The 24,655-nt window shown below is 35.6% G+C and overlaps 1 protein-coding gene across 2 annotated transcripts in view; it reads right to left on the bottom strand.

Moving 5' to 3' along the window:
- The window catches only part of nos1apa (nitric oxide synthase 1 (neuronal) adaptor protein a), an 84,554-nt gene extending 60,118 nt beyond the window's left edge, over positions 1-24,436 (bottom strand). For both annotated transcript variants that reach the window (XM_042758459.1, XM_042758461.1), the window contains exons 1-2: positions 23,830-24,436; positions 23,516-23,587 (exon numbers count right to left, since the gene is read on the bottom strand). In XM_042758459.1, the coding sequence (XP_042614393.1) occupies positions 23,516-23,587; positions 23,830-23,934 (177 nt within the window). In that variant the 5' untranslated portion in view covers positions 23,935-24,436. The remainder of the gene's footprint in view (positions 1-23,515; positions 23,588-23,829) is intronic.
- Positions 24,437-24,655: the final 219 nt, after the last annotated feature.

Here is a 24,655-nt window from a genome sequence, read left to right on the forward strand (position 1 = left end):
CACAGCAGTGAGAAGTGAACACACCATGAACACACACCCTGAGCAGTGGGCAGCTATACATCCAGCGCCCGGGGAGCAACTGGGGGTTCAGTGCCTATTACATAGGTTACATAGGCTGATTTATTCATTTTTAAGTATTTGGGATTTCAAGAACAACTGGAAAATGTGCTGAATGTTTCATTTCATCCAAGTGAAATTAGCAAAGCAGTTAGAGTGAATTTACAATTGTTTTAAACGCAGAGCCAGGCGCAAATTGACAGGTTGCGCGCATGCGTTTAGCCTCGTCCATATTGCCAGATGCGCTCGTGGAGCCGCGTGCGAGTATAACTGAGCACTAAGAGACAGACTGCATGTGTGACAAGTTTAAACGGCTCCTCCGTGAGATGCGGCAGAGAGGAGCGAGTATGAGAAGGATTCAGAGACACAGGCTGTGTGTGCAGTCTTCTGAATTGGGAACAGCGAACATGCATTATAAACTATTTTCAAATTAGAATCTGTTGAGGAGATAAAATATGCGATAACGTTCATGTACTTATAAAAACATATAAAAACATACAAAGAATGTAGGACTATCTTTTATTCTCCAGTACTGAAAGCAGGACTGATAAGGGAGCTCTTGATATCTGTTGTGACACAGCTCTTGCAAATTAACATTACCTTTTTTGTTTGGTCTCTGTCATTTCGAAGCCGAAGCAATCTCATATTACATAAGTTTTTCTTTAGCATTAATATTTGCCTAACTATCGATCTGACCCTGCAGACACCATAAATCACACACACTCTCTCTCTCCCGCTTTCGGATTGTTTTTATTTTATTTTATTTTTTTAATGGTGGGGTTTACGCAGTTGGCTAGAGCAGAGCTGATTTGGGAGAACGGAGGTTCGCTCACTCTATTGGTTAGTAAGACTGTCACTCAAGACTGGCAGTCAAGAATATGCTCTGGAACAGAATACTGCGTCCGCATCGCAGGCTTTGCGATTAGCAAACCGCAACGTCTCAAAATCATGATTGGGATTTGATTTTGATTAATCGCACAGACTTTAATCTTTTTCACATTTAAAAAAAAAAAAAAAAAAAAAAAAAAAAATCTATTAAATTCTTTAAAATATATGTCTTACCGACCCCAATTTTTTTTAACAGTATAGTGCATATCTGGGAAACACTAGTGTTGATCATAGAATGAATACGTCAGATGACTGACTTCTTTAATGAATTGTCTCCAAATGTCTGACTCGTGGAAAAATCATGTAGGACACACTTTATCTTTTGGACAAATTATTGTTCCTCAGTCAAAAAAAGTGGTTCAAGTAGCCAGTGTTCAAAATGGTTTATAGCTTGACTGCATAAAAGCTTCCAACTTGGGACTACAATGAACATTCTTTACAAATAATATGGCAGGCAAACTATTATACAGATCCCATTGTATTCCTAAAGTCATGTTGATTATGCTATAAAAATTAGGGGATCATAATTGCTTTTTTCTAGTATACACTTCATAAACAGCAATGATGTGATTCCTCTACGGTGAGGTGGTGAAAATAATGCACAACTAACCAAGCAGAAACCATTTATTTGATCTACAAGGCACCTTTAAAATGTCAGCCTCATTTTGCTCAATCCAACAGCATTTGCAATATCCTACATTGGTCACCTTTGAGAAATGACATCTTTCAACAGAATGACATTCACACGCTGTTGAGGCGAGATTATGATTTTAGTAACCCCCTGGGATCAGGAAATTCAGTGGGGTACATTGCCAGCAATCTACAAATCAAATCCTGCGTTACTCGTGACAGCTCCATGAATGTACACAGGCTGGGGCAATGACTTCCTTTATAACATTACTACACTACTAAATCTGACACATTCATTCCATTTTAACATGTAAGATTATGGGTTGATTATTGAACCACCCAGCGGGATAGTGTGATCCATCATAATGACACCCTCCATCATAGGCGGCACTTTATTTTTGTCTTGTCCCTAGATAACAATTTTTATACAGCAGACTTGATAGTCTGATCATGCATGTGGGTGAAACTGAAAATAATGCTGCATCAACTAATCACTAAAATTTGATCTTCAAGTCAATAAGGAATTTCATAATCAATTAGTTTTTGCACAGTGCATGGGAAACACATCTGGTGAAGGCCACCCGTTGACATTTCCGTTAATCTCAATGTGCAGATTGCTTTCATAAATCCATTTGTACATAAATTGTTGCAGTCAAATCAATACGACAATTTCCATAGAAATCATCTTTTTTTTATATACAATAATTTACACAGAAATATTCTGCTCGTGTTTCATGAAACAACAAAAATCTACAGTGGCAGGAATTCTGTTTTACAGCATGTTCAGTTTGATCTGATTTGCAAAGAAAATGACTTTTAGAAGTCAAATCTTTTAATGAACTGTTCAAAATGACTCAGTTGTTACCGAATGAATCCTTCACTGAATGAATTCACAGAATCCGTCAGAGCAGCTTCATCTGACTAACTTGCTTGTCATGAAATAAAATAAGTTAAAACACACTAAATATCAATGTCACATCATTCACTGATTCACTGTTCATAAATCTTACTAATATACTGATTTGGTGCTCAAGAATAATTTCTTTATCAATGTCAACAGCTGCTTAATTTTATTTTTTTGTGGAAACCACGATACATCTCTTTCAAGGTTATGAATAGAAAGTTCAAAGGAACAACATTTATTTGAAATATGAATATTCCAATAACATAAATGTCTTTACTGTGACTTATCAGTTTAATACATCATTGCCGAATAAAACTATTTATTTATTTTTTTTTTTTAAATCTTACTGATTCCAAACTTTTGAACAGTAGTGAATAAGCTACTGCAGGAGTAAATTTTTATTTTATTTTTTTAATCAGGTAAGTTTAAATGCACACACAAAAAAATAAAAAAAATAATTGAAACTTACTATTTTGTTATAAATGAATAAAAACAAAAAATTATACAACACTACAAAGACAGAATGAGGCCAGTATAAGGTTAACCATTTGTGGATCATCCAATGAAATACCTATTAGTTGCAAACATAATTCAAAGTCAAAGCGAATCCTTTGTATTTAGGGCTTCAATATAATAATATTAGGCAGATGCCTAAACATATTATGATATTGTGTGAGGTGAGGTTAAGTCTAAATCGGACCGTTCCTGAAAGGACAGAATAGAATTCAATGCACTCTGTACTTTCTAGGGTAACAGAATTCACAACTTCTATCTCGTGGCTCTTTTACCACTCCTCTTTTGATAGAGTTTTGCATTCTAGAGAGTGAGCGAGTCACAGGGCTGTCCGTATCTACAATCCTCCAGCAGCACAATGGGACAGACAATGTGTCAGCATTAATCATCAGACATGGTGGATCTTGGAGACAATTTCTGTGGCTTATCAAAAAGTAGAGGCTCAAGAGAGGAGAAAAAGGTCTCAAACAGACATATCCTGCTGGAGAGAAGCACATCTGTCTTGCAAGTTTACGCAGACAACAGAAAAAAACAACAACAACTGAAAATAGGTCATGAATGTAATCTTTAATCAACATCCAGATGATATACGACACCTATATTTCACTGCTACAGCTGAGGAAAAACTCTGACTTTGTCAACTCGCTTTTTTCCCATGATACCAAAAGACATGGACACGCTCTGAAACAACATTTAGATTCATTCAGTGTCCATGGCTACAGAAGATACTATCAAGGATGGCGTTCCCATAGCAACCAATAAAGATATCCTCAAGGCATCCAGAAGGACAGCAAATTGTTGAAAATAAATTGATGATTTCTGACAACCTGATCTTGAAATATTATCCCAGAGTAACCAACCTTTAGTCTAGCATTAACTTCCAGTGAGATATGGGAAACAAAATCAGTTTGTGTCATCTGTAAACCAAGTTTCACGGATTTGAAAAGATTAAATTCTTAACGTCTCAAAAGATGATTACATTAAGCTCTAAAATGAGAAGACAATCACAATGAAACTAAATGAAAAGCAGAACGCGATATACTGCTCCTCTTCAGAATAAATGACATGATACTAAATTATACATTTTCCACGACACAAAAAAAGTTTCCGCCACAATTTTAGAGTTTTGAGGGCGTGTTGTGGTTGCTAAGTGGTTTTGGGTGGTTTTTAAGGGTGGTTATTGAGGATGATTACTAGGTGGCTGTTTACTGGCCCAACTCAAAAGAGCCCACCAATTTCTATGACATTCCGATCCCTACATAAAAATAAATAAATGCAACACACTATCACACATAAAATTTCTATGTATAAAACATGATCAGCAGTCCTTTAAAAACATGAAAACACTGGTTCTGGCTCATAGCTACTTTTCCCTGAAAACGGGCGGAAGGGGGCACAATGACACAATGACTCTGAATATTATAATTAGACTGGCTGTGAAGAGCCTCTCAGTATAAAAGCCCACTGGGGAATACAGCCTCTTCACATTCATACTTTTCTTTTTTCTCCCTCTTACACTGTCAGAGACCCAAGGAGATGAAAATGAGATAGAAAGCAAGCACAGCCTTGCTTCGCAGTTGGAACTTACAGTTAAAAGCTTGTATCATTGCAGAAGCAATGGCATACCATTGCGGGCGGAAAACACTTCACTCTCACTCCATCTTGCCCATTTCATCACTGTAAGCAAATGCAATTTAAGAAGCAATCCAAAACAACCAAGATGAATCTGTGCCTCAGAGCTAAGTCCCAAACATAATCAAAGAAATCAATTTGGTCTTGCTATTAAATTACTGCACTAATACATAAAAATCCAGATGTTTTTTTTTTTTTATGCATTAAAATTATCCTCATTTACACAATAACAAAGCTCGACTTCATTTTAAAGCTCAAAGTGAGTAATTTCACAATACTAGCATTAATGATATCATGCAAGTTATATTCAAACAGCTTTCCAACACTATCATTGTTTGCCATTGGTTTAAGCAAGCAGATAGTCCCACCCCAAACTCACACAACTGGTCAAGTAAATGTTGTTGTATTGAGATGCTCAAACAAATAATGTTCTCCAAGCAAAACAGAGCCACATTCTTTACATATTTTGATTAAATAAACACAAAAAAAATTGCTTATTTATAGTTGGGATTCAATGATGCAATGGGAAATATTTGGTCAAATATATTTTTATACAAATAGGCCATTTTTATTTTCTAGTTTAGATTAGCACTAATTATAATTCATCTCAATGATCATTTAAACGATTGGGTCAGCACAGTCAACCCTGTAAAAATTATTTTTTGACGTTGTAAATAAAACTTATTTGAGTCCATTTTACAAGAAAATACTAGGCTTTTAGTCTTTCTACTTAGAAACTTCATGTTTAATTCAATGTGTTGAATTGTGTTTACTAGCAATTTCTGATTGAAAAATGTTTTTATAATTTTTATTTTTCAAAATGTTTCACCAAATAACTGAGTAGCTGAATGGACAGGCTGATTAGACAAATATTTTTTCTCGGTGTGTTTGATAAGTCTCTTATCTCGTTTAAAAGCACCAATGCTAAAAGCATTAAAAAATAAATAAATAAATAAAACTGCTTCCCGTACTCTCTGAATGAAGCATTTGTTACCTTTTTCCAATATAACAGTGCTAAACAGAAAAACGCAGAACAGACAGTGTGTGGTAGTGATGTTATTATTGAGAGTAAACAATTCTCATTATAAACATTGACTTAAAGCTAACACTAACTGGCAGTCTGGTACATGCACAGAAATACACTGAAAAAAATAACTTGTAGGATTTACTTGATAAAACTTTCATAACACTTTGCATTAACAAATTTTAAGTAAATTGTACTGCTATACTCTGTACAAATCTAATTGCCATTGAACTTAACATTCATAAAGAAATTAAGCAAACATTACATAATTATATTTGATTTCACATATAATATTAAGTAAAATCTACTTGCATAAGTAACTTATCAATTATTCATGCCCCAGTGCATAGTGGGAACACCAGTATCAGAAAAGTTAAGTTGGTTTTACTCGTTAATTTTATAATGTTGATATTTATGCTTTAACTTCTACAAGCTTGAATTGAATACTAATAAAGAATTAACATTTTTATTTTATTTTTTTATTGCCTGAACTAACTGTAGAAATTAAACTTGTTTTTCTGTAGTATTTACTTCACCACAGAATCATTTATCAGTGTATTTTGGCATCATGTCTTTAGCTAAACATGCCAAAAATGCATAGAAATATCATGTGCAAATAAACAAAATGGAACGCAATAATTTAAAGGGGTCATATGATGCGATTAAATTTTTCCTTTCTCTTCAGAGTGTTACAAGCTCTTGGTGAATAAGGAAGATCTGTAAAGTTGCAAAGACCAAAGTCTCAAATCCAAAGAGATATTCTTTATAAAAGTTAAGACTTGTCCACGGCCTCCTAAAATGCCTCGTTTAAACCGCCCCCACGTCCACGTCTGTGTGGGAAGATTTCCATAACACCGCCCAAAAGTGCATGCAAAGAAAGAACTTTGATTCTCGCTGTAGTATTGTTGCTGCCGCCGCCACTGTTGTGTAGATGCTGTGTGTGTGATTCATTGTGAAAGCGAAACTACTTTGTTTGGCCTTCCAAAAGAGGACGATATCCGTTTTGTCATGCCTACAGCTGAACCGTGCTGGTTGCTGAGGAAATACATCATCTTCGCGCTGTGGATCACCGGATCGGCTTTCACCGAGGACGAAGCGGAGTTTAGCCCGGGGTCGTCACATGTGTCTTTCGTTGAATCCGCCGGCCGCGCCGTTCCCTAATCCACCAGCCATTCCTCACTCAAGCCCGCAATGTGTGACGCATTTTACGGAGGACTGTTTCCTGAACCTGCAGACTAGCCTACAATTGGTCTGTGCTCAAAGGCTGTTCTATAAAGTGGGGCAGTTCCAACTTCGCAAGGACAGTGTGGCGCTTCTGACTCACAGCCTGCAAGTACATGTTTTATATTTAAAGAATTTGCCACTGATGATTCAAACGAGAGTTTTGAGCAGTGTAGAGTAGCGCTTGTTGTTTGTCGTTTCTCCAATCACAAATGCAGACATGGTTTTATGTTTACGCAGCGCGATACGCAACGCGTATAAACACAGTACAAGTCATTATAATCATTAATTATGTCCCCACTGGATGCAACAAATGCCTCGTATATAATGGGTTTTATTGGTTTGTCAAGTCGTGCTGGGAGACGGCATCACAGTATGTTAAGGGGTGTAACATTTCTGTCACGCGCTTGAGGTATTCGGCATATCACAACGCACTGGATAGCTGGCCAATCAGCGTACACCTCGCTTTTCAGAACAATAAGCTTTGTAAAAATTGATGTGTTTCAGAAAGGAGGAGCATAGAGGAGAAACAATAATGTACATTATGTGAAAAATAATGTGTTTTTTGAACCTTAAACTGCATAAACACATTGCATTACACCAAATACACAACATAATGTTCTTTTTAGCAACGTCATATGACCACTTTAAGTGTACTTTGTGCTCTATTTTGTGCAGGAAAAAAGATGTACTTTAAGTGAGGACTGATTTAAACAGCTTGACCTGCATTTTTTTAATAATTGTAACATTTAAGAATACATTGATTGCTTTCATTGCTAAAAACAAAGGACTGGCAAGCCTCTCAACAAATCTGTGGAAAGTTGAATATACGTGGCAAGAGGAAGAACTGCAGCTCTCACACCTCTTCCTTTCAAAGGAAAATCAGAAAAACAGTCTCTGACAGGTAGGCAAAGATGATATTTAGCTGCAGTGCTGTGAATCACTACTTCTGCAAGAAAAACAAGATGAATCTTCCAAGACCACAGGAAACTGAAATGACTGTATAATGAGATGACTGAGTCAAGTTACCCACTATATCATGACTGAATATGAAGAAATTTTAATGACACACAAGCGATAGTCTTAAAATAAACAACAAGGCCAATAAATGTTAAACAGCAGAAAGCAAAACCAGTAGGAATGCACAATATACTCTGCTCTCAGAAATATTGGCCCTTTTGTATTTTTTTTTATAGAAAAATATTACAAACACTACTCAAGCTTGCAAAATCATACATTTTTGACACTTTTCACAAACTGAGGATAGTGTGAAGGATTTTTCTGTTTCTATGTTGATTTTTGGCTTTATAATATATATATATATATATATATATATATATATATATATATATTATATATATATATATATATATATATATATATATATATATACACACACACACACACACATATATACACACACACACACACATATACATATATATATATAAAATTGAGTGCACAACTTCTGTTTGCATCTCATTCTCATAACACACTCCAAATAAATTTGTAAGTGGCATGCCACTCCTGATCATTTTTCTGATTTTACATAAAGAAAGCCTGACCTTTCATTGTTTAAATAGGCCCTAGGTCAGCATAACAGCCCTTCATTGCGTAGCTTATTAAAAGCTACTTGGGAGAGGGATTTCTGCTTGTGTGGGAGTTGTAATGCACACCAGATTTTGACCATGGTTGCGGAGAACAAGCACAGTCTTGCTCTAGGCATAATCTCGTAAATGTTTTCTGCCTTAAAACTTATGAAATCTTACATTTTTTTCCTCTAACCTTGCTCTCATCTGCTATCTGAATGGCCATTATCTTTCCTTCAGTTGGCCTCCTCAGCTGAATGAGTTCTCATTTTGAACAGCTGTGAATATATAGTGCCTTCAATTTCCACTGAAAGGGAGATGATGAAGTGTTATTTGGGAGACAAAAAACATAAGGTTCTATTGTTATGCATTTTAAAAGTGCCATGTAATAAAGCAGATGAGATCACTTCAGGAAAGTGCCCACTTTCAGCTTTATATTGCACACCCAATAATCTAGTGGCATATTTCTTGCTAATCATTATGGTCTTACTGTTTTCATGCTACAATAATGCTCCATTATTTCCTATTATTATTATTATTTAAATTAAAAATGGTTATAACAGCAGTTCAACACAGATTGAACAACATATATTGTCTCTTAATACAGACCTGCAGCTGTCTATTATTCCTTGTAAGCAGTTTAAAAAAATAAAAATGTCCTCAATGTTTTCCAATTCAGTGTGTTTGTGTCAAATACTGATATATTGGTACTGTGACAACAGCTGTATTATCACTGAGTGGTAAAAGGCAGGATAAATAAATCTGGCCTTTAGCAGAAAGGCTGTGAGTGTCTCCACAGCCATTATTAGCTTGGAGTTTAGATGGCTATTGGCAATCTGCTTACTGCAATTCATAATGTTAGCAAGGGCCCATCAATGCTACAGCTCCACATTTCTGCTGTGAAATCAAATCAAACACTTAAAACCACGAAAACCACGGGGATCTGCTGTGGGAATGAAAGTGATGACCACAGCATTCCCTGTCCCTCTGGGTCCAGAGAAACTGGCGTTTTTATTATTGAAGCTGACTGGCCTCACTTGCAAGCTTATCTGACTTAAAGAGAGATACAGCAAAAGGCTCTCATAGGAAACACAATGAATGTAGGACAAGATCTTTGAAGAAATCTCTCTCTCATGTAAAGGGTTTGGCTGCTAAAATCCAAACTGGCAATGAAAAAAAATCAATATGCTGTCAGGCAGAGAAATACTACAGTTTGTGTAAAACTTTCTGTGATTTCTGTGATGTCCCAGCCATCACTGTGTGAATGAATCGCGTAGCATATTTTGTTAACAGAATGTTCTATTTTTATTTTTCAATTTTATAGTATTCTTCATTTATAGAGTTAACAACTTAATTAAGTGACAAAGAACATCTTAAAAACAGAATCTGACAGAATCACTGCAAATTGGCGCTGAAAGATTTAGTATCCTGAAAATAAATGTATTATTTATCATTTCAAAATAAATAAATGGAATGAAGCCAAACATGGAAAAGAAGTAAAAAGTCAGTCAAATTGAATAACTTTTCTCCATGTAAAATATATTCCAGATATCAATATTTTAAAGAATTTCTGGTAAAAAAAAAAGTAAAATTATAAAAATTATTAAAGTGATTTAGTCTTATATGATTACAACAGACATATACATTCTACTAATTATACAAATCAATAAATAAAAAGGTTACCAAATCTTAGCCATATCAAATCAATTTAAAGTTAAAAACTATTGAATCACTATTTCTACATGAAAAAATTTTAACATTGGCTAATATAATTTCACTTAACTGGACCTTGTTATATTGATTTTAAAGTGACAAACTTTTATTGGCAAAACCCCAGAGGTGGTAAATTCCTTTGAGAAGCTACTAGTTGCAACCGACATTCCCCAGTGGTGTTATACTGTCACCCAGTTCTCCTCATCTCCCTCGTCCTACTTCTCCCCTAAACAGAGCCCTGACAGTGCACAACAGACATAGCGTGAAGATATGCAAGCCTCTAAATGGAAACCATGTAATTGGAGCACTTTTCAAAGCCCCCGATGCTGTGAGTGAGTAATGTATCAAAGAAGTAAGCAGGGAGGATTTACTCTGCTGCAAACGGATGAAGCAGTTCTCTTGACACTCAGTCAGTGTTAAGAGCCACCGCTATCTCAGTGTTAAATACACACACATTTTCTGCTCAGTGTCCTTCAAAAGTCACCAAAACAGTTGATTATGAAAAAAACAAGTGAAGCCATTACATTAAACGAGCAAAAGTCACCAAGTTAAGCTTCAATGATAAAGATACTAAACTTGTGGCTGTAACGTGAGAATCATAATTGAGAACCTAATATTGTAAAATGCAATTCAAGTTCAAGTGATTCTATAATGTGAGATTATTTCATGTGCGGTTGAATAGAGATCCTTTCAGAGGAAACCATACAGATTTACTGAATAAACGCTCTACTCAAGAGGCATGATGTTTCTGCCTTGAGAGTTAATCAACAGAGGCTTGAGCTGTTCCACACTGTTCTCTACAACTCCTACTGTTATTCTACAGACTTTTGTGAGGTTTCCATGGTTACTCCCCATTTCCCATTATAATCATCTAGATTTCAATACCTCCTGAACCCTGTAGTCACAAAATATCAACCACAGAGAAACCATTACAAAAAGGAAATTTGTATTAGCCAAAGTTTCTCATGTATGCATTTGTGGGTATTCATAAATGCTCATTTGATGTACAGTACACCGCTGTACAAACACACACACACACACGCACACACAAAAAAAACCAAAACAATTTATTCTTTAATTCTATGCCTTGTCATACAGCACAACTACAAGAGAACAATGGCTATGATGCATACTGTTGAGTGTATGAAGCTAGTTCAAATACATCTATTAAAGGGGAGATCAGATGCCCATTTTCTACAAGTTAGTATGATTCTTTAGGTTCTTCATGAAATGTCTGCAACAAACTTTGGTCAAAATGCCTCAATGGTTGTAAAACAACACCCTTTTTACCTTGTCAAAAACAACTCCGTTCATAGAGACCCATTTCAGTGCATGTCTCTTTAAATGCCTATGAGCTAAACTCACCCCGCTCCTCTCTCTTTTTTTTTTTTGTGTGTGTGTGTGTATTCAGTGGCGCTTTACCACCAAACACAAAACAAATCCACTAAAAATAAAGGTGCTTCACAAGGTTCTTCACAGCAATTCCATAGAAGAAGTTCTTTAAAGAACCATCTCTTTCTTACCTTTTTATAATCTGAAGAACCTTCTTTCACCACAAAGAACCTTTTGTGAAACAGAAAGGTTCTTTAGATGTTAAAGGTTCTTTAAGGAACCATTTAGACAAAAAAGGTTCTTCTATGGCATTGTGAAGTACCTTTATTTTTAGAGTGTATGTCCTCGGTGGCTTTGATGTCGGGAAAAAATTAAGACACTTATGTTCACTTTTACATCCAACTACAACCTGCATTGCTTACGGCACATTGTTGTCTCTACAGCTGCTCAAGCGAGGAGAAAATTGTGGACAGCGTACAACTGGCTAAGGGCAGAAATATGCTAAGTCTTGAAAAACATTTGAAATAAATGTTAACTGAAATAAAGTATAAAAAAGGCAAAAATCACAAAAACTTTTAAATTAAAATGAAAACTGAAAATATATTAATGATACTAAAATAACACATAAAATAATTGTTTAAATTGAAAATAACATAGGACTCCTGCAGTGCTCTTCTACCAAGTAAAATGGACCAAAACACTAAATTATTATTATTATTATTATTATTATTATCATCATTATAATAAACTATCTTCTCTATAAAGAGTTTAGTATTCAAACAGGGTTCGAGTCATCAATAAATTAACCATTACTATAAACTTAAGTATTAGGCAATGGCAATGCTGCAAGCTAGGCTAAAATCCCCATAACAGTGACTATATAAATTATGAACAAGTCAGCATTTTTTAGTAAATAACTGCATTTCCAATTAATAATGAAATCGCAAACATGATAAATAAAATACATGAAACAAAATTATCAATTAAAACTTTTCCGCATTAATAAAATAAAATGAATTCATTTTTAATACACCACAAACACTGTCATGTCACAGATTCCTACCACAAATTTGACAGATCAATTAAAATATGTCCTAAACACTCAATATTGTGTTCCTGGTGAGTTTGCTTGTCCTGTCTATGCTGTAAACTCCACAAAGGGCTAAGTGACCACCCAACTTAAACCCTTTGGACTGCAAACATTTGGTTGCAAACCCTACAGTGGCTCAGCAGGATTTGGAAATCAACTGTTATAGTGGCCCAGGTTCAAAAGCAGGCTTCTCTTTTCAAGCTATTTTCAAATACACCGTTACAGCACTCCGGACAAAGAGAGAGAGAATGATAACCAAAACAGTGGCTGGCTACTGTTACATTTATGGCCTTACCAAAAATGCAGAATTAGTACAAACCTCACAATGCTTTAATCGGGTAAATGATATGTTACACAAGTCCTGAGAGACCAAATTATGTTTTAGATTGTAGTTTGATGTGTATGAAGTTTGTAATAAAATAACTAACAGCTTAATCCAAGCCAAACTAAAACAACAAAGGCAAGAGTTGACATCACAGCAAAAAAGATTTTGTAGTTTGATCTCAGCTTTTTTTGCCAATACCCCTGCAAGTTTGGCTTTGTTAAGTTTATTTGTTAGCCAGAAAGCAAACGATCCCCTCAAAGTCTCCCAACAACTATTTATGCCACCACGAGGGGAAAAATTACTATAAGACGCAAAAGGTTTCTGTCTTCCCAGATCAGGAATAATTTTCACCAAAAATGATTTCCAGTTTATCAACCCTAATTGCCTAGCTCTGAAATCAAGTTAGAGACTTTCGAGCCCGGAAACAATTATAATAGTATCAAATACAATATCAGTGTGGTTTTTAAAAATGTGTCAAGATGTGGTTCACTGATTTGATTATTAGTTCAAGTCAAGCATGAGTTAAGTGTAAATAATTATAAGTAAATGAGGCTTTGGTGCAGAAAGCGTACGCTGGGGGGAGAATAAGGAGGCATTAATCACAGCGATGGTTGAAAGCCATAGGTCGCACTGCCATTCTCCCCAATTAACTTAAGATCAATGTTAAACACCAAGCCCATATCATTCTAATAATTGTGGCCTCAGCAAGAGACTACACTGGGAAGTTCTTGTGGCTTAGAGACTTTCAATGGTGCATATAATCAATTAGCATTGGAGGGAAACCAGAAGGCACATGTAGGGCTGCATCTGCCATGGCCATAAAAGAGCCTACGCGGCTTGTGCTCATTTAGTTACACTGCTTGCAAAAATTGCCTCCTCTGATCGCTCACAGTACGTGAGGAAAATAAGGCCATGCTGTAGTCACAAAAAACATGGCAATGACAGGAATGAGATGGGGCCTCTATTTCAGATTACTGAAGGAATAGCTCAAAGCTGTCATCATTTACTTATCCTCAAGTTAATTTAAATTGTAATGATATATCACAATATTACCATTATACTGCTTTTTTTTTTTTTTTTTTTACAAATAAATGCAGCCTTGGTGAACATAAAAAAACAACAACTTTTGAACGGTAGTATATAAAATTTGTACTAATACTAACATCTACGTTCATCATACGAGAAGCTGAAACACTTTTCCTAAGATCTTATGTTATTATATATTATCATAAATTCATGATTTTTATTTAAGGCCATGCAAATGACACCAATTACTTGCTAGCCTGTGGCTCTCAGTGTGTCACAGAGCTGAGGAGCTTCCCATCATTAAAATGTTTAGGTCGCGTTAGTTCCTGAACTGGCAGAGGAGCCTGTGATTTCCCTGTCTATTGAGCCGACTAAATACAGACACATGCCCTGAGGGGTCAGAGAGGCTGTCTACCTTACCAGATGACATGCAATAAATTCTGGCAGGGCAGTAATCCCTCATTTCAACCAATTACTCTGTGAGGGCAAATTTTTTCAACTTCAGTGAGCACTGTACTTAGTAGAGTCCTAGTACATAACTGGAGAAAAAGACAGCCTTTAGACATTTCTGGAATTCAAGGTACAGACACATATGAAAGTGAATAAGAGGTTATATAGACATAGCTGTGATGCTTAGTACCGTAAATGCTACAAACATTGCTATTGTTGGTGTATCCACACTAGGGCTGGGCGATATGATGATATTATCATATATCAATGATGTCTCATAAGCATCACGATGTCCATGTCAACAGTCAGGTAACAGTCAATTACAAATTACAAATAACAAAAATTATAAATTAAATAAAAAAAATTACAAATTATAATCCTAGTAAATATTTTACACAGCCACCTTAGTCACCATACAGGTCTTTTTGGATGCAAGAATGAAATTATTTTTATTATTTGGTAGTTAGACGATATTATCGGATATCGCAATATTTTTAAGACGATTATCGGTAAGATAATTTTGACATATCGCCCAGCCCTAATCCACACAAGCAAAGTGTTGACCAACCATGGATCCGCTTCCTCCCTTCCTGACAGGCCTAATGTTTTGGCCAAACCATCCCAGGACACTGTTGTATGTACATATACACCCCATCCCTCATCTCAGCACGGTTTGTCTTATTGTTTTTTTAACTTTCTTTCTGCTGTCAAGCTTTCCTGCCATGGTTCATATACCCCAGGCCTCTACGAGTGCTATATGAGCATATGGTTTGGGGGCTGGGATTTGTGAATGGAGGGTGGTTACAGTTTCATGCCACTCTGTAATAAATCAGAGAGCATCTGCCAATGTCATTACCTGCTTAAACACAAAGGGTGATCACGCTACTATTCTGGCTTCAATGGACATCAAAGTGTTTTACTTAAGGCTAATAAAAACTATATATGGTAATAATGTGACATTTTTAAAGGCATAGTTTGCCCAAAAATTACCTTCATGTAGTTCCAAACCTGTATGGATTTTATTATCATTATTATTATTATTATTATTATTATTATTATTATTATTTGTGTATATGTGTATGACAGAAAGAGAGATAAAAAATAAAATATTTTGAGGATTTTTTTATTTATTTTTGGTCTATATATTGAAATTTTGGGTATAAACATTCATAAAAATACGCCTTTTTGTGTTTCACAGAAGAAAGTCACACAGGTTGGAACAACATGATGGTGAATACAATGACGACCGTTGTTTAATTCTTCCAGATGAACTAGGCTACGCCTTTAATTTAATGTAGGCTTAGACAACTAAAACTGAATGAAGCACAAAAAAGTCAAACCAATTAAATATATAGTTAATGCTTGAAAGTATTTATAACTTATAATTTATAAATACTTTATAATTATAATTTATGATATCAAATCAAATGTGGATCTAAGCTTCTGTATACTACACACACCCACAACCACACATATACCTAAGAATATGATACAATCATATTATTATTTTTAACTGAATGAGTTAAACCAGACAGTGCAATTTATCTACTTTGAAAAATCTAAAAATTTAATTGACACGATTATTTTTGTCACCACATAATGCCTATATTTATGTGCGTTATTCTTATTTTTGATGACTTGGAAAACAAAATCAGTAGATGCATCAAAGCATTCAACTGCTGGTGGTTTGATCATAAGAGATTATAATTTAGTACTATAATAGCTCTTGGCTGGCCCTTTCAAGGTGAAATTAGGCAAAAAGCACATTTACCCAACTGGCTTAAATCCAGTAAATCCACTCCACTCCATAACTCAACTCTAGCACAAACCGCATGTCAGTCCCAGCACTGCATAACTCCACAATTGCCCGTTAACCATAATATTCATCGTTATTCAGATGATGAACAACCATCAAATCAATTGCACATTACACAAAAGCTACAATCTCCTCATAAAATCAGCACATGAATAAAAATATCAGGCAGCCAAGAAAGATAGTGAGAAATGCAATAAATGGAGGGGAAAGTCCAGCTTGTAGGTACTCATTGGGCTGAAAGATACTCATCGAGCAATTACATCTATCAAGTGAAGTAATGCAATTCATCTGCCTTTTACAAATGTGCATATTAATGCAGTATTCCTGTATAGCCAACATTGACTATGCCGTTTTTTTTTTCCTATGAAGGTGGCCAAAACTGGCCTGTAAAACCACAGGCTTTGGAAATGGCTATTTTTTAGCTTTCTATTTTTGAGAAACAGCACCAAGGGGTTGAGAAAATTCACATCATTGTGAGTATTGATTTGTAACCACTGGCCCACTGACCGTTAACTGGCATGAACGCTTTATGACACAATTGTCCATTTGATCAATAATTGACGTGAAAAAATTGCTTGGCAGAATGGTTTTGGACATGAACATGAGATATCTTTTCCAATTTGAAATTCTAGAGCATGCAGCCAACCTAATCCAACAGCAGCAAACTGACTCCAACAGCACTCACAGTTAATTATGCAATGATTAATACATTTATATACAGAATACTAATTTTCTTGATTGGTTTCAACATCAACATACCAATTATCGCACAAACAGAAACTTTTAAGAAAAAAAAAAACAATCCTTGGTCAAATTAACATACAAAATAGTACAGGATGACTTATGAATATGTAAATTATTAAAATATTATTTAAATAATCAAATTGTAGCTAATCTAAATTAAAATTCTAAAGACACACCCCCCCTCCCTTAATAAATTATTTAATATTGTTAAAATCATTGGGAACTTAAACATATAACACCTCTTAGTTTTATATTAAAAAAAGAAAAAGAAAACAAGTAACTTGTCACTTACAGCAGAAATGCCAGAACTTTATTCAAATATTCAATGGGTGGCCTTTGAGTCAAAAAGGTTAAGAACAACTGGTATAGGCCATAGAAAAATTAATTTTAAAAAGTGGGCTATTATATAAGGGCATTAAAAATGAAAGGGTTGCCAAATCTAAATAAATAATACTTTGAAAATGTATTTATAGATCTAACAACACATTAAATACACCACAGAATGTTCATTTTAAACTGAAATCTCACAATTTCTCAAAATCAAACTTTTTTTACCATAATTTTGACATTTTTTCAATCCTTCTTCAAATTGCAGCACAGTCATCCTGATGAGGCAACCTGCATCTTTGATCAGAAACCAAATACCGTACACAAGCTATAAAGATTCAAATAAACAAGAAAAGAAAATGAATCACTCCAGGGTAGGAAGTGGGTTAAACACAATGCTAGAAGACAGCTATAAAGATAGAGAGAAGCAAGTTTTATCACAGTACTAAATCAGAATCAACTGAAACACAGCAGAAGAGTTGTCATAGTGTAGGGCATACTTTGTTGAAGAACCCCTTTCACACAAAAAGTAAAAACTCAGGTTGGATTAAAAAAAAAAAAAAAAAAAAAAAAAAAATTCACTATTAAACTTAGAAGATCAATAGATGTGGAGTTTATTAATGAATTACAGCGATCACTGCACTGGGGCTATTAAAACTGAATAAACCATGTGAATCATGTGAAGGCGTTTCCTTGAACATTTTTAATGTATCAAGTGATTTCTTAGCATCAAGGACATTATTAATCACACTCGCCTTGGCTAAAAAAAAATAATAATAAATTAAAAAAAATTAAAATATATAATATATGCATAAATATGGCATCCAGCTCCTGGATGCTGGATTTATCTCAGAGATGCGTAATGACTTTTTTTTTTTACCCTCACAGAAAGAAAGAAAAAAGAAAAAAAAAAAAAAAAAAAATCACAAGGAATGAGTTATACCTTTGAGCCACTGGAGATGTTAATTAAAAAGGAGGCTCACATTAGGCCAGAATATTCATTTGTTACAATGAAAGGTCTCAGAAAAAGGGATGTATTTAAAACAGGAGAAAAAAACAAAAAACAAAAACATGTTTTTAAGATTAAAGTTGGCTGTACAGTTGATGGGGGTCAAAACAATCCATCTAACAGATCACAAGGAAAAGACACTCCAAGGAGAAAGGAAGAGAGTTATGAGTCAATTTACTGTTCTCCGTTACTATGGTTAAGAAGGGGACGAGCTCGAGTATCCTATGGCTTTGTTGTTCTATCGCTAGTCAATGTTACACAGAAGATGTTCAGTTCTTGAGGGAATAGAGAGCTTTTCTAAATCCAAAGTGGCCCCTTTGGAGATAAAATGAGGCACGTCAATAGAATGGATCCTGGCCAACAGCCTTTCTTATGGCTGGATCTTGTAAAGGCCATTCAAAATATCATCCAGTTTAATTGATTGGCAGCAAGGAAAATTGGGAAATACTTGCCTATTTTAGCAAAAACTAACTTTTAAAGTTGGCATGAATTAAAAATTCACCCTTTTTTTTAAATGCATGTTATAGATCTTATTGTGAACGATTCAACTGTGCATGTGGATGTTTTTTTTTTGACCTTGTAAATGTTTAAACAAAATATCATAAGCGTACCTTCTGGTGACGTATGCAGGACTCAGATACACAATATGGAAGAAAAGATCTGTTGCTGCTTCAGTTTTATCGTGAATTTAAATTCAAAAAACAAAGTTATACATTAACCAGCAGTCACAGTCAAACTAAACTCTTTCCCTCCAAAAGGGGTTTGATAGAAGGGAACAGAAAGGGAGAATCAATAATGGCCATTAGAACACTCTTTGTGACCTTTCTGTTTCAACTGAGATAACTAAAGGAGAACAGAAAAACATCTATTCTGTGACAACATCAGAGTTACTGGCCCTGTCCCAAAAGTTGCCCTTAGACCTCTACCAGACCCTGTAGAGAAAAAATCCATTGATTTAAAGTTTTTTTTTTTTTTTTTTTGCCATTGATTGTTCCATTAAGAACCTTTAACATCCATGGAACATATCCATTGCACAAAAGGTTCTTTATAGTAGAGGAAAGTTCTTCAGATTATTAAAATGTTCTTCTCACACACACACACACACACACACACACACACACACACACACACACACACACACACACACACACACACACACACACACACACACACACAAAGTGGTTCCTGTAAGAAGTAACTGAAAGGTTCTTTGGGGAGGCCAAAATGGTTCATTTATTGCATGTAACCTTTATTTTAAAGAGAATATGGTTTTGGTAAGAGCGCACAGCCAGAGGAATGAGGCACTACAGTCTTGTGGATTTCACATTTGGATTCAGGTAATGTCCTTAAAATTATGCTGCAATATGAACATAAGGCAATTCATTTTGCAGACAGGATTCAGCTGGGACTGGTATCCACCAGATATAACAGCAATGAATCACAGCAGGCCAAGATCACCTAATTTTAGCTTGAATCAATAAAGGAAAAAGCCTTGAAAATAAAAATGCTATTCATAATTATAAGTACACATTTTCACTTCCATGATGTTGGAGGAAGGATCTCAGTCCAAAAGAACTCATTCATAACATCTCTTAATTAGTCAGTTAATTAAGGTTAATTAAGTTAATTAAGGTGCCATTTTAAAGTGCAGTTCACCAATTTTTGTAAAGAGTGAGGCTTGGCCATCTTAAAGCTAACATTACATAATGCGATAAATTTGAGGCACAACAATAAGAGCAAAATGCGCTGGGCTACACAAATGAGTCTGAAAGCTTTTACGGGAGGACTGCAAGACTATAAATATTCCCCTTTCCAAATCTGACAGCAACAGCTACTCAAAGCTAATCATCTCCACAAAGATAATGTCACAACCAGGTTCTTTCTTATGAGTGTCTGTTAAGGATCTTGTAAATCAATGAAGCTAAAGTAAACATTCAGGTAGGCCTATAATTTAGTCCTCCATGAAGGCACTTGTCTCACATTGGTGTAAAACAAACCACTACTGCTGCTTAAGTAAATCTCAACCTTTGACACTACAAAGGCTTAAAAAGTCAAGGAAGGCTTGAGGCTCAAGTGGATTTGAAGTCATTTATTGTGATGCTCCAAAAAAAAAAAAAAAAAAAAAAAACAGCTAAGAAACTGGCAGCCTACATAACCCACTATAAAACTAAACTGTTGTTCAGACATTTCAGGACATAAGGGAAGCTGTTATAAGGGATCTACGCACTTAAATCTCTATTATTAGATGATTAAAATAACAAACTTTCTTTGCACCAAATAAAACATGACAACAGGCTATAAACATTTCAGACTCTGGGTGTGGTGAAAATTGCAAGTTATTGTAGGCTTCAAGCTTTTAATTCCCCAATGGACTCTAAATCACCCCTTCCTGCACAAACAGAGCGTCTCTGTCTCTGTCTGTGTGTGTGCGTGTTTGTGTGTTTAAAGCAACTATTTACCAAAATGTCTAAGGCACCTGATCTCAACTCAATATTTCCACTTCTACATTATTTCATTTAAAGGGATAGCTCACCCAAAAATTTAAATTACCCCATGATTTACTCACCCTTGAAGCATCCTAGGTGTATATGACTTACTTCTTTCAGAAGAATTCAATTGGAGTTATATTAAAAAAATGCCCTGGTCGATCCGTCGGAAAGGTGTTCTAATGTGAACGCACGTATGACAGATAGAAGCTAGAAATTACTATTTATAAAGTTATAAATATTGATATTTTTCGTACAAAAATGCATCAATTCGCTTCATGAGGCCTTTATTAACCCCCAAAGCCATGTGGGACATGTTTTATGATGGATGGATGCACTTAATTGGACTTCTTTTGAACTATTGAAAAATAAAACCTATTCACTTCCATTATATAGCTTAGAAGAGCCAGGACACTTTTAAATATAACTCTGATTGGATTCATCTGAAAGAATAAAGTCATATACACCTAGGATGCCTTGAGGGTGAATAAATCATGTTTTTTTTTTTTTTTTTTAGGTGAACTATCCCTTTAAGTTAGACCTAATAAATGCACTGGATCTCTTCATCCCATGTTCCTTGATTGTGGTGATGGCAATTAAGATCAAAGGCAGATTAAACAGAAACGATTTCTGACAGCCATTGAAAGGTTCTCCTTTCATTTACAGATACCACATCATATGATCCTACAAAGTGAAATACCTGAGAACAGAAAGCACCGAAACCAGAATTATATTTAACACTATACTGAAGCATTTAGATATTTATGCACTACAACCTTTGCATTAAGCTTTCACATTGACATTACCAGTCTAAAGTTGCAAACAGCAATGAAGAATTCTAGAGATGTTACATGACTCCTTGGACTGATGGAAATTCCTATGTTGGAACATATTATCATATGCCATGATGGGTATTTTGTAAAAGTAGTACTCAAATTAGCAACAAACAGTGAGCAATAAACAATAGGCAGACAGTAACAATACAGAGAAGCTGCTTGCCAAATAAATTACAGTGAATGGGAGTTGAAACCAAACAAGATTTCTTTTGTCAACATTATTGCATAAAATGGTCCCTCAAAATGCAACTGTTCAATATTCCCCATATTCTAAGCAAAATATGTATATATGGTTTTTAAGTATTATTTAAGCAACTATTACGCACAATGTGCTGTGCTGAAAAAAATAGTTTAATGCGATTTAAAAAGTTATTAATCAATAGTTTTGACAAAATCTATCCAGTGAAGGATAGGTTAACTACATTTTAACTTTTTTTTGTTTTTAAATGTGAAAAATGTCAGTTTTTGTATGCATGTTGTCTATGTAGGGCAGTCTACTGCAAGCTCAAACAAGTTAACTTCAAACAATGCAGTCACTACTTGAACTTAAAACTGCTTGGTCACTACAGCATGATTCGTTTTGTGTAACTTTTGTGTTTGAGCCTTAACACACAACGATTCTCTGCTTTAAAAGCATGTATGGTTGCCTGTTAGCCAGCACACCATAGCAGGGGGTCCAGCACACTGAAAAGGTTAATAGGCTCATTTACACCTGGTGTCTGCTGCCATGCTGGAAACCAGGATGTTGGGAGGAAAAAAAAAAGCCTTTCAATTGTTACATTCAAACCACCTCTTACATCACACTTCCCTGAATTAAGTTTCACTGTAATAGCAACAGCCAAGACACACAATGCAAAATTTACCAGGAAAAGGAAGTAGTTATCTACAGGTAAAACAACTCTCCCTGCAAGCAATAAAGCAGTGAATGTTTGAGAACCTGCCATGAATGCAGCTAAAAGACAACAACAAGCTGGTCTGAAGATCACACTTAACACTCAAAAAACCTCAGTGGTAGGGGATGAAAAGTTATCAATACTATTTATTTTTGTGAGGAAAGAGTGGAAGTGGAAGGAGAATAAAACACATTTTGAATAAGATATATCATACTACTGAGAACATTAGCGTCATTAATTTAAATAGGACAACTATTTTGGGCTTTCAAATGTGATAATGTACTGCTAAAGTAAACTTATAGATATCCCCTACTCAGTGTAGACTATAGGGAGCAGTAAACACTACATAGAATCAGAATGAGTTTTATTTGCCAAGTGTGCACAAACACACAAGGAATTTGTTGTGGTTTTCAGGAGCTCTGGGTACATACAAACATAGGAGCCCTTTGATTCAGTATGTAGCATGTACATATAGACTTTAAATTAACTAACCCATTTACCAACAGGAAAATGCGTTTAAACACACACACAAATAAAATGACAGCAAAACATGTAGGATATCTGTATCAAGGGGGTCTAGCCACACAGGAAGCCAATGCATTCTCATCACGCATGATTGGTGGGCGCCAAAACTGGCCCTTTAAGTGCTTTACACAGAAGACATCCACTTCAAAGAGCTCTTCTCTGTTTACACACATTAAAATCCACATAACGTTACACTGTGGTTGCCAAAGGCGACGTAACATACAGGACCGGTGTATGCGTATCAAAGCAACTTTGACGGGGCTATCAATATCTCCACCCTTTCATTTTGTAAGCAATTTGCTAATTGATCTGTCCTGCTTTTGTATTTTGATTGCTGCTAGAGACATGAAGACCACCGCGCGGAACAGAGGCTGAATCACGTCGTAGCTCTATATATAATCCCAAGAAGAATCCCATTTGTACACTTTGTAAGATAACTCGACTTTAGGAAGCTGTAAAAGTAAACTGTTTCCATAAAAACTCACCCTTATCCGCCTCATGGCCGCAACAATCTCCACACGGCTGTTGGGTCGAGCCACATCCAGACTACCGATGTACTGGAAATCAAAGCATACGAGATGAAATATTAGATCGCCTGTCGACACGTTGGGTTTAGTAAACTAAATGTGGTATCAGAATTCACGCGCTCAGTTAAATTGACAATACCGAATGTAAACAATTGGCAACAACACTGGCAAAACAACTCTCATTGATTCCTGGGACTGAAAACAAGATTTGCAGTAGGATGTAAACAAAATATGCTGCTGAAAAACATGTCTTTATGTCAAAAGAAGCCTACCTTTGCTTCGAAATTAATCCCATGTTGGAATGCTTCCTCGTTATGTAAAGGAATCCGCAAATCTTGTCCATCATCGACTAAATTGTACTTTGTTTTGGCAGGCATGGTGACTGTTTTGCGTCTTTCTCCTCAGTTTAAAACACAAACAGCTCGAGGGGAGTCAGAACTCAGTCTAACTCTTGCGATCCATGCCTTTGTTTTTTGTTTTTAGAACTAGGTCTATTTTTTTTTATCATTGGTTTTTTTTTTTGACAGAGGAACTTTTGTAGAAATCACTTATCTTCAAATCGACGTCGCCGAAGTGGCTTCCCAAGGTGTACGTTTGACCCAATATGAATGGTCTGCTCACTTGTTCCCATTCAATCGGGCAGCCCTAAGCTTTGGCTGGTGTAGTAGTGCCAAAATCCTGCTTCCTGGGCTTGTCCTTTTCCTACAACTTCACGCCAGCTCCATAACCGAGCCCACACATCCTTTTCGAAAGGATTGTTGCGAGGGCAGAGCGCCATTGGTTGAAAGGGGGAATTCCACCTGCTTTCATTGGAACACGGCTTCATTACAGGTTTGGAGGAGGAGAAATACACCTCGCTTCACATTCAGCAGCCAACAATGGTGCTCATGGAGAGCGGAGAACGACATCTAGTGGCAGACTTCGGTACACAGTGGATACAGTTGAGGGGAGTTGACAACTCATTTTATTTCAACCTCATGTTGCTTCCCCAAGTACATCAAAATGTAGATAATTTCTAAGTAATACCACAACGATACTCTTTCGACTTATCTGCGGCTTAACCTATTTTAAAGAGTTAAACTTGGTATTGTTTCTTCA

The sequence above is a fragment of the Cyprinus carpio genome, chromosome A6 (genome assembly GCF_018340385.1).
Source record: "Cyprinus carpio isolate SPL01 chromosome A6, ASM1834038v1, whole genome shotgun sequence".
NCBI lineage: Eukaryota > Metazoa > Chordata > Actinopteri > Cypriniformes > Cyprinidae > Cyprinus > Cyprinus carpio.